The 10,584-nt window shown below is 47.3% G+C and overlaps 1 protein-coding gene across 1 annotated transcript in view; it reads right to left on the reverse strand.

The window, feature by feature from the left end:
- Nucleotides 1-7,023, reverse strand: part of LOC119363768 (ubiquitin carboxyl-terminal hydrolase 8-like) — an 11,412-nt gene extending 4,389 nt beyond the window's left edge. Inside the window, exons 1-5 of the mRNA XM_037629136.1 lie at nucleotides 6,830-7,023; nucleotides 6,519-6,746; nucleotides 324-450; nucleotides 193-252; nucleotides 20-112 (exon numbers count right to left, since the gene is read on the reverse strand). Coding sequence (XP_037485033.1) covers nucleotides 20-112; nucleotides 193-252; nucleotides 324-450; nucleotides 6,519-6,746; nucleotides 6,830-6,942 — 621 coding nt within the window. The 5' untranslated portion in view covers nucleotides 6,943-7,023. The remainder of the gene's footprint in view (nucleotides 1-19; nucleotides 113-192; nucleotides 253-323; nucleotides 451-6,518; nucleotides 6,747-6,829) is intronic.
- Nucleotides 7,024-10,584: the final 3,561 nt, after the last annotated feature.

Genomic DNA, 10,584 nt, shown 5'->3' on the forward strand with positions numbered 1-10,584 from the left:
CATGGCCAACCAACACTACCTCTTGCTCTGAGTGGCAATACTCTTGATGTGATCTATTCCATTCATTCATCAATATTAGGTTTGTCTGCCCTGAAAAATCCCAAACATGAACCTGGATACAGAAACATTAAGTAAACCGCACTAACGGAAGTGTATTTCCAAAACTTGGAAATGCAACAAGCAGCAACATACTGGTTGAGAATCAATGTTAAACATCTTGTTTGCCCGCTTATAGTTATCAACTGGATTATCCTGAAACAGAATGAATCATCGTCAAATTAGGAAATTCGGTCAGTCGTATATTGCTTTTCAAATAGTATTACCTTTTTGCTGATTTTAACAGTCAAAATGCTTGTTTCACGCACAGAAATTCTAAGCACCAAAGGATAAGCACCAGCACTGTCTTCAGCAAACGAATGTTTATTATGCAATGCCAAACTGGAGTTCTGCCTGAAGAAGAAATGTGAAAAGAGAGATGAAATTCGGGGCTAAGGACATGACAAGATGAAGTTAGTCAAGTAACAAGTTGAACCCTAGGTAGATACGACCCAGACAAACAAGATGACACGATTATGTCAAACTAATAGGGCGAAGTATCAAGTGAAAATGGATTTTCAGTGAAAATCTGAAAATTCTTACATGGGCCATCAGATCTATAATGGACGCCACGGATCAAAGGTGGGATCCCTCAGCATCCACTTAAACACAATTAGCAAATAACCCCCTAACTTATCCATCATCAAGTAGTAAAAATCTTTCTTGAGTATCCCCCTGGGATCGGTTCACGTTCCAATCTACGCCGCAATGGAGAATTTTGTTCCGGCGGCCATTAGTCCTTGCCCTCCGCCGGTAGCAACCAGCCCTCCATCAGCGGAGTCGGGCCCTCCTCCGGTGGCGACTCGAGCCATGTCGTTCCCTCTACCGGTAGCAACGGACCCTTCGTCGGTGGCGACTCAAGCCATGCCCTTCGCTCCGTCGGCCATGACAGGGCCTCTGTCGGCTGCCGCTCACCTTCCTCCGGTTGCGTCTCAACCTTCAGATTACTAGACGCCAATCCTTATTCGTGCTAACCTATGTCCCCTGACATGCCACGGGCTCTTCCTAGCCATTTAGAGGTAAGCTGTCCGGTATATATGCAAGAGAAGACATAGATCAATCACTAGGCACCGTTCACCAGCTCGTACTCTAAGGTTAATGGCGCATTACATAGAAAAATAGATTGCTGCTCACGCGTACAGCGATTTCTGCAGACAAAACATATCCCCACCAGCGTAGGTGCCCTAGCAAATTAGACTATGAGATGCTCATGCAATGGTACATGTACTGTACAGTGCATATTTGATGATCATCACCACCAAACAATCAGTGTGTACAACAAGATGCTTCAGGTTTTTCAATTTGTTCAACGAACATCTTCAAAAACTACAGGGAGTTGCACAGGTCCAGCACTAACAGATTAGCAAATATCAGCGCACAAGCTTCAATATTTCATGTACTCCAATTCTTTAGAGAACAGAGGCTGCGCTGAATGTTTCGTAGAGAAATTGGAAAGTGAGGTACAATTCTTCAGAGAACTACGTAGCATGGGGGCAGCCCGCGTCCGCCGTGTTGCCGCTCGAGGTCGACGGCTCGACGCATCCGGACACCACTGTAATGGACGCGGCTACTGCAGGTCACACCCACCGTCACCCGGCGCAGCAGCTTGGTGGCCCTGGTAGCACGGCGCCGCTCTACTTCATCCCCACGGCTGGTGCGACCAGCGTGCGCGTCACCTTCGCGGTACACTCCCCTGTCACACGGTCTGCGTCGTCGGCGAAGCTGCCTGTTCGGACGCCGCGGATATCCTCGTCTTCCCCCCACCGCCCGGCGGCGTCCTCGCCCCCTCAGGAGCCCTACCCGCCGAGGAGAGGGATTTCTAACACGGCGCGCGACCGCGTCTCCGACGGTTGTGGCCGCTGCGGGAAGTCTCGGAGCCGCCGTGGCGTTCCCGGCGGCCCACGGACGTGGGTGAGTTAGGTCGGAGTTGGGTAAGGCAATCCCTAGGGGTTATCTGTTAATGGCGTTTAAGTGGATGCCGAGAGATCCCTCCTTTGATCCATGGCGTCCATTATAGATCTGACGGCCAACGAAGGAATTTTCAGGTTTTCACTGGATACTTCGCCAATTAGCATGGCCAACATGAGAGTTATCTTTGGCATCCAACTCTAAATAACTTCATGAATAAGAAGTATGACACAAGCAATACAACAGTACAGAACACAAATGCAAGCATTGCACTTCAGTTATGGAAAGTGTGTAGGTATTAGCTACAGACATGTATATATGAGGAAATTCTACGCACTGAGCCACTAATCATGTATAAACTACAGAGTCACCAATGGAAGGTGAGTCCAGGTTTAAGAGCAAATAGAAATGGCACGTGCCAAAATCAATCTATGAGCAGGGGCTAGCTAACCTAACTTTGGGTGAGCAGGTGAAAAGTGAAATATTAGACACTTCCATATCAATTGGTTAAGTTCAACGTACAAAATGCTCTCCTGGTGCAGAATGGTCCCAAAAAAATGGACTCGCAATCCGGTTATGCTGTTAAGGAGATATTATCCTATCTATAAAAAAAGGGCAGCCCGGTGCATGTAGCCCCCGCTTGCGCAGTGTACGCGGAAGGGTCCGACCACTTTGGGTCTATTGTACGCAGCCTTTCCCTACATTTCTGTAAGAGGCTGTTTCCAGGACTTGAATCCATGACCTCATGGTCACAAGGCAGCAGCTTTACCACTGCGCCAAGGCTCCCCTTCATATTGCCCTATCTATCTATAATGAAAAATCCCAAACATGAACCTGGATACAGAAACATGAATGAGTAATAGCTATGTTCCTAAAAAACATAACACATCAAGGATCCTCATCAAAATTATTGATCATATTGAGGCCAACAAGGCCCCTAATTGACAAAGATGGCTATCATTAATAAAGAGGTTTTAAAATGAATTGTTCCCAGCGATTGAATGAAAACTGCAGACCAGAAGGTTTTACGGTGAGCCCATGTGTATTCCGCACCACCTTTTTGTGAAAAAAAGAAAATGTAGTCAGACAAGATTTCCTATAGAGCAACGGGCTCCATTGGACAATACACGGATGATACTTCATGCTTATGCTACTTACTAAAAATGAAATATGTAGGTCAAATAGGATGCAGAGCACGTCATTTATACATGGCTGTCTAGTGTCTACACAAGGTTTATTGCATCCATGCTTGGGAGAAAAGGATTTTATAATAGCAACCCAGAACAAACTTATGCATGGAGGGGGCGCCGAACTCATCAGCATATCACAGTTAGCAACCTTAAGTTCTAGACTTAGAGCAAGGTCATGAATAGAAGAGTTAATACGACCGTCACCGAGCACGTATCGCCGCGGCGAGCCTCCGAGCTCTCCAGACACGATCTCAGAGGAGGAGGGGATGGCGGTAGACCTGGCTGCCGGATTCGCCAGCGGCCGCTTCAAGGTGGTGGACGCGGCGGCCAGGGGCGACAGCATCCACTTCCAAACGATGAGCGCTAGCCATGAAGGTGGATGAGCAGCACCCCCGCTTTGCTGAGATGACGGAGGAGCGTCGCTAGTGCTATGCCGAGGCGCAACTTGACGCCGAGTGTGCCGATGCCTTAACCGTGGAGGCACTCACGGTGAATCCGAAGATCGTTGCCGACAACCACGCGATCTTCGCGTCATTGGACAGCACATGCATTTGGCCAGCCGCCAACGACGACGAGGCCGGTCCCTCCGGTGTGGGGGTGATGAACATCTCCTCCGATGAGGATAGAAGACTAGAAGTAGAATTTACCTATATGTCCTGATGAATCTAGCTAGTTTAATGGCGATGTAGTAGTATGCTCTGTTTTTAAGGCGTCCCGCCTTGGACGCTTAGGCGACGCTTAGGCGATAAGGCGCCCCGCCAGCGCCTTACAAATATGCCCGCCTTAGGCGCTTAGGCGTCCGCCTTAGGCGCTTAGGCGTCGCCTAGGCGATAAGGCGCCCCCCCAGCGCCTTAGATCGCCTTACCGCCTTAAAAACATAGGTAGTATGTACTAGGTAAATTAACTACTCTAGTATGGTAGAATATAGTGTTGTTAATTATGGAACAAAGTGGTTTAAACATGTGTTCGAAATGAACTTGTGTGATAAAATTGTGTTCAAATTTTTTAGGGAAATAATTTATAGGGGATCTGCTAGCTGAGCAACAATGAATTCCCTAAAAAAATAGGCAAATGGGTTAGGGACAGGAATTTGAAGTTTTAGGATAGGGGATCTGCTAGAGTTGCTCTTAGTCTGTTTAGCTCAGTTTGAGCATTCATGCTACCAGGAAGACAAGCACCTCAGGAGTAGCAACTGGCTGGATTAACGAGCAGCTCGGCTCCTTTGGCTCGTTATCATTAAGCTCGTTATCGTTAAGCTCGTTATCAATATGCTCGTTAATATTAACGAACTAAAACCTCTGTTTGGCTCGGTTCGTTATGAGCTCGTTATGCTCGCGAACGTTCACAAGTGCTCGTTAAGGTAATAAACAACATAGAAGAATCCCATGTTCCCATTAAAAATTCACAAATCACAATGGCATATATATTACACAAAAGAGACTGATGATCCCATAAAAAATTCACAATGGCACAAATTAAACAAGTGCATTAAGGTAATAAACTAGACAGTACATAGAAGAATCCCATCAAAAATTCACAATGGCGCCTGGGTTTTTTTTTTTGAGGGGATCTCCTGCCGGCTGGTGGCTGGATCCTAGGTCTAGGAGAAGTGCGGGGCTGCGGGCCAAAGTGGGCTGGGCTAAGAATTACTGGCCTGAAGTAGTTTAGACTCAAACTATTGGAAAATATCGAGCTAAACGAGTTAGCTCACGAAACTCATTTGCTCGACCGTTAAGCTCATTAATCTTAACGAGCAAAAAACACTGTTCAGCTTGGTTCATTAACTAACGAGCATGAGCCGAAACGAGCCGAACAATCGAGCGCTCATTATGCTCACGAGCTTCGAGCTTTTCGTCCAGCCTAGCAAGCATGGCATGTTAATAGCGAAGAGAGAGGCAATTTGGCTCGCGGGCTCTACTATATTTTAAAAAATACAAAAATGGTAATCAATATTTTTCAAGGATGCGTGTGTGTGTGCGCGTGCGCTTATGCGTGTGGGTGGGTGCGCGCGCGGGCGTGCGTGTGTGTGTGAAGGGGAGCGCGGTAAAGCTGTTGCCTTGTGACCATGAGGTCACGGGTTCGAGTCCTGGAAATTGTTGAAGTTTATATGTGGATTGCCTAGCCCTTTCCATTAGTTCGGACTTTTGGTTGTGTTGGCTAGTGCATGAAGCTTAACATGGTATCAGGGCGTATGGTCTTGAGTTCAAGGCCAAGCTTTCGCAATTTATCAAAAAATTGTTGTTGCCCCTCTTTGTGTCCACGTATAGGCCTCTTGAGCCATACCTTTTGAGTCTATTCACGTGTTGACTTCCCGCATCACACTTGAGAGGGGTGTTGAAGTGTATACGTGGATTGCCTAGCCCTTTCCATCTATTTGTACTTGTGGTTGCGTTGGCTAGTGCATGAAGCTTAACATGGTAGGCCTAAGGTTAGTTCGGACTTTTGGTTGCATTGCCTAGTGCATGCAGCTTAACAGAAACAACCTCTTGCAGAAATGTAGGGAAAGGCTGTGTACAAAGGACCCAAAGTGGTCGAACCCGGGCCTTGCGCAAGCGGGAGGTACATGCACCGGGCTGCCCTTTTGTGTGTATGTATTCTACGTATCTGTTAACTTTTATTGAATAATATGTTAATTTGTAGTATACACAGACAGACAAATCTATGCCTCTAAAACCTATGCCTCTAAAACGGCAAAAGGTAACATATTTGTTTGATCCATGTATTTGTTTTTTTGTGTAAACCACAGATAAAACTATATATTTATGAAAATTTCTATATACATACTACACAACTATATGTACATGTACAAAAAAGTAATGTTTTTGCTTTAAGAAAAAAATAAAGGGTTCCATTCAGCCACTTAACAACCTGGAAAACTGAACCTAAATACATTGGTTTATTAGGTGCTTCAGCTTTGTAGGGAAATAGTAGGTGGTTTATCTACTGTAAATTTATTGAAAAAATGAATATTTACGGAAAAGAAACAAAAAAAAGAAAATTCCAATTTTTTTGTTGAGTAATTAGGCTTCAACCCTGAAAATCCATATTGTTTATGTGACCGAATTAACCAATAAGAGGAAGCCCAATTAACTGAATGCCCTAGTTAAAAGGGTAAGCACTTGATCGGAATTCAAAATAGTCAGCGCATGAGACTCACGTGTTACCATTATCACCGCATTACTACTAGAGCTGAATCTACCAACAAGCCAGCTCATGCGATTGCACCACCATTTTAGATTCTCCCCCTCGAGCATTATTGCATCCAAGTTGTTACACAAGACAAAAACGAGGAGTAAACGAGGATGCGGAGTGACGCCGACTGACCTGGCGAGCGCCCGCGAGAGCTCGTCCGCCGGGACGAGTGCGTAGCTGCGGCTCCCTCCTGAGGTTGCGCTGGCGCGGCACTCCCCGCGGTCGAGGCGCAGCACGAGATCCGGGTGCAGGAAGCTGTGGAGGAGCCTGAGGCCATAATATGAGGGTGAGGCCGCCGGCGTGGCTGCGTAGCGGACCCCGCCCTCCTCTGCCGCCTCCTCCCGCACCCCTGCCCACCACCTGTGCAGCAGCAGCAGCAGCACATTGTTACCCCTGCTTGCGGGGTTTCAGCGAGGAGGTTGAGCGTGAGAGAGCGAGCGTACCTGAAGGGGACGAGGCAGAGGGCGGCGGGGCAGGAGGAGGAAGCAGAGGGGGCGTCGCAGGCGGCGGAGGTGGAGGCGGAGGACGGGGCGGAGGCGGTGGCGGCGGTGGCCATGAGGAGATGGGATCTCTGATCTGGGATGCGTGCGCGAGTGAGCTGGTGGTGGTTTGCTCGCTCGGCAGCTGCTGCCCTTTGTTTTTGTTTTGCTGCAGCTGGAGATGGATTTGATTTGGAGTTACTCCGGTATACTAGTTTTTTCTTTTTTTTTTCTTTTGAGAAATACTCCTGTATACTAGTACTAGTAGTATAGTACTCCCTCCGTTCCTAAATATAAGTCTTTGGATAGATTTCACTATGGACCACATACGGATGTATCTAGATGTATTTTAGACTATATACACTATGGACCACATACGGATGTATCTAGATGCATTTTAGACTATATATTCATTCATTTTGCTCCGTATGTGGTCCATAGTGAAATCTCTACAAAGAGTTATATTTAGGAATAGAGGGAGTACTACTCAAATATAAGTCTTTTTAGAAATTCCAACAAGTGACTTATAGAGCAAAATGAGTGAATCTATACTCTAAACCATATCTACGTACATCTGTATGTTGTAGTCCATATGAAATGTCTAAAAGAAACTTATATTTAGGAACGGAGGGAGTACTCGGTAGTAAATCTGGGATCGGGTTGGTTGTCTCTGCTATGTTGGGCTGGTGCTTTGGAGAAGACGCGAGCAGGGAAAGCGAAAGCGGATTAAAGCGGACGAAATTCTTGTTCTGAACTTTTTGACAAACTAAATCACGAATGATGAGGACATCAATACCATTGTTACACCCACAGCCCCTCCTGCTATACATACTGGACCAATTACTAGAGCTCGTGCACGCCAACTAAATTACCAGGTACTTTCGTTTCTTGGTAATGATTCTAATGTTCATGAGAATATGATACTGTCTAAATTAGATACATTTGTTTTGCTTACAAATGAAGGGTCTAGCTTGGAGAAGGATGAACATTGGAGCAAGAGAAAGTATGGAGATGATGGCATGCGCAAGGGGAACAAGAACGGAGTTACGAGTGATGATTTCAGGTCTTTGAAGCCACCATAACGAGTGCATGAAGCCTTGAACGAAATATACAAGATGCCACTTCATAAATTTCGTCCAGAGGCTATTATAGATGCTGCGCCACCTTTTTATTGGGCCAGGCCCATGTAATTTCGAAATACATTAGTATAGGCTATTTTTAGAGTCCGTATGTGTGGGGAAACAAGAGATAGGGTTGATTTCGGACCCCTCCACCAAGGGCCACGAAATTCCCCTCTCTTCCTCCATATATACAGCCCTTAGGGCACCGTTTAGACTTTGGGTTTTGTTTAGATTAAAGTTCGCCATAGCTGCAACTTCGCGTACTTCATTTGCGTTCAACGACCAGACAAAGACGTCACAGAACCCCACCTTGATCAATAAAGCTTTCATCTTATATTCGCAATATCCAGATTGCAATCTCGGGTTCTTGCTTGTTCTTCGTTTGCTCGCAGAAAACAGACCCTCGTGGTTAGGTTGATCATGCTCCGGCGTGGTCAATAATCTCTCGGGGTTGGTTTAGCGATTGCTAAGGCGCGACGTCCCCGCACGTTCGTAGTCGGATCGTCAAAGTCGACTTCCACCAAAGCGAAATCCATCATCTCATCGAAAGACGGGACACCTTTGCCTCTATCAACGAATTGATCCTATTTTAAAAAGAATTTCGTTTCTGACCCTATTTTTATCACCCCAACATCCTTGGTGTCTGGTTCGCATGGAAGACGCCGGGGTCCTCGATGTTTCACATTGGCTCACACTTGCCCACATGGCACCAACGTGACAAAGTCCAAATGCCATAAATTTTGACGTTTGGATGAGACCCCATAGGTCTTGGGGTTTGGTCCTAGTCCACGTAAACAATAAAAGGTGCATGCACCATTTATGTAGTTACTTACGTAAATACTAATTCTCTAATTTTCGTGAATAGGCAAATTGCGTATTATTGCATTGATAGGTAGATTTAGAGTTACAATGACTAGGCACGACCACACATAGAGGGTGATTATGCTAGCAAGCATAGGAAAATACAAAACTCAAGGTGGATCAAAAGTGAATTTGGCCAGCCCTTTGGCACCAGCCGAAACCCAGCCTAGCTTCGTCAAGGATGTTTTGCATTAGGATGTAGGTAGTGTTGGGGAACGTTGCAGAAAATTAAAATTTTTCCTACGGTTTCACCAAGATCCATCTATGAGTTCATCTAAGCAACGAGTCAAGGGAGTGAGTTTGCATCTACATACCACTTGTAGATCGAGTGCGGAAGCGTTCAAGGGGATGGTGATGATGGAGTCGTACTCGCCGTGATTCAGATCACCGATGACCAAGTGCTGAACGGACAGCACCTCCGTGTTCAACACACGTACGGTACGGACGATGCTCCTCCATCTTGATCCAGCAAGGAGGAAGGAGAGGTTGAGGAAGACAGCTCCAACGGCAGCACGACGGCGTGATGTTGTTGGTGCAGCAGTACTCCGATAGGGCTTCGTCAAGCACGTACGGAGGAGGAGAGGTGTTGGGGAGGGGAGGGGCTGCGCCTTGGCTTGGGTGTTCAGCCCTCCCCTCACCCCTCTATTTACAGGGGAAGGGGCAAGGGGCCGGCCCCTCTAGATGGGATCTAGAGGGGGGCGGCGGCCAGGGAGGGGGGACTTGCCCCCCAAGCAAGGGGGACGCCCCCTCTAGGGTTCCCCCCCCCCAACCCTAGGCGCATGGGCCCAGGGGGGGGCGCCCAGCCCTCCAGGGGCTGGATCCTACCCCACGCAGCCCATGTGGCCCCCCGGGAGGGGTGACCCCTCCCGGTGGACCCCCGGAACCCTTCCGGTGGCCCCGGTACAATACCGATATGCCCCCGAAACCTTCCGGTGTCCGTATGATAGCTTCCCATATATAAATCTTTACCTCCGGACCATTCCGGGACTCCTCGTGACGTCCGGGATCTCATCCGGGACTCCGAACAACATTCGGTAATCACATACAAGTCTTCCTAATAACCCTAGCGTCACCGAACCTTAAGTGTGTAGACCCTACGGGTTCGAGAGACACGCGAACATGACCGAGACGGCTCTCAGATTAATAACCAACAGCGGGATCTGGATACCCATGTTGGCTCCCACATGCTCCTCGATGATGTCATCGGATGAACCACGATGTCGAGGATTCAAGCAACCCCGTATAGTATTCCCTTTGTCAATCGGTACGTTACAAGCCCGAGACTCGATCGTCGGTATCCCAATACCTCGTTCAGTCTCGTTACCGGCAAGTCACTTTACTCGAACCGTAATGCATGATCCCGTGACCAAACACTTGGTCACTTTGAGCTCATTATGATGATGCATTACCGAGTGGGCCCAGAGATACCTCTCCGTCATACGGAGTGACAAATCCCAGTCTCGATCCGTGTCAACCCAATAGACACTTTCGGAGATACCTGTAGTGCACCTTTATAGTCACCCAGTTACGTTGTGACGTTTGGTACACCCAAAGCACTCCTACGGTATCCGGGAGTTACACGATCTCATGGTCTAAGGAAGAGATACTTGACATTGAAAAAGCTCTAGCAAAAAGGAACTACACGATCTTGTGCTATGCTTAGGATTGGGTCTTGTCCATCACATCATTCTCCTAATGATGTGATCCCGTTGTCAATGACATCTAATGTCCATAGTC

The sequence above is a fragment of the Triticum dicoccoides genome, chromosome 2B (assembly GCF_002162155.2).
Source record: "Triticum dicoccoides isolate Atlit2015 ecotype Zavitan chromosome 2B, WEW_v2.0, whole genome shotgun sequence".
NCBI lineage: Eukaryota > Viridiplantae > Streptophyta > Magnoliopsida > Poales > Poaceae > Triticum > Triticum dicoccoides.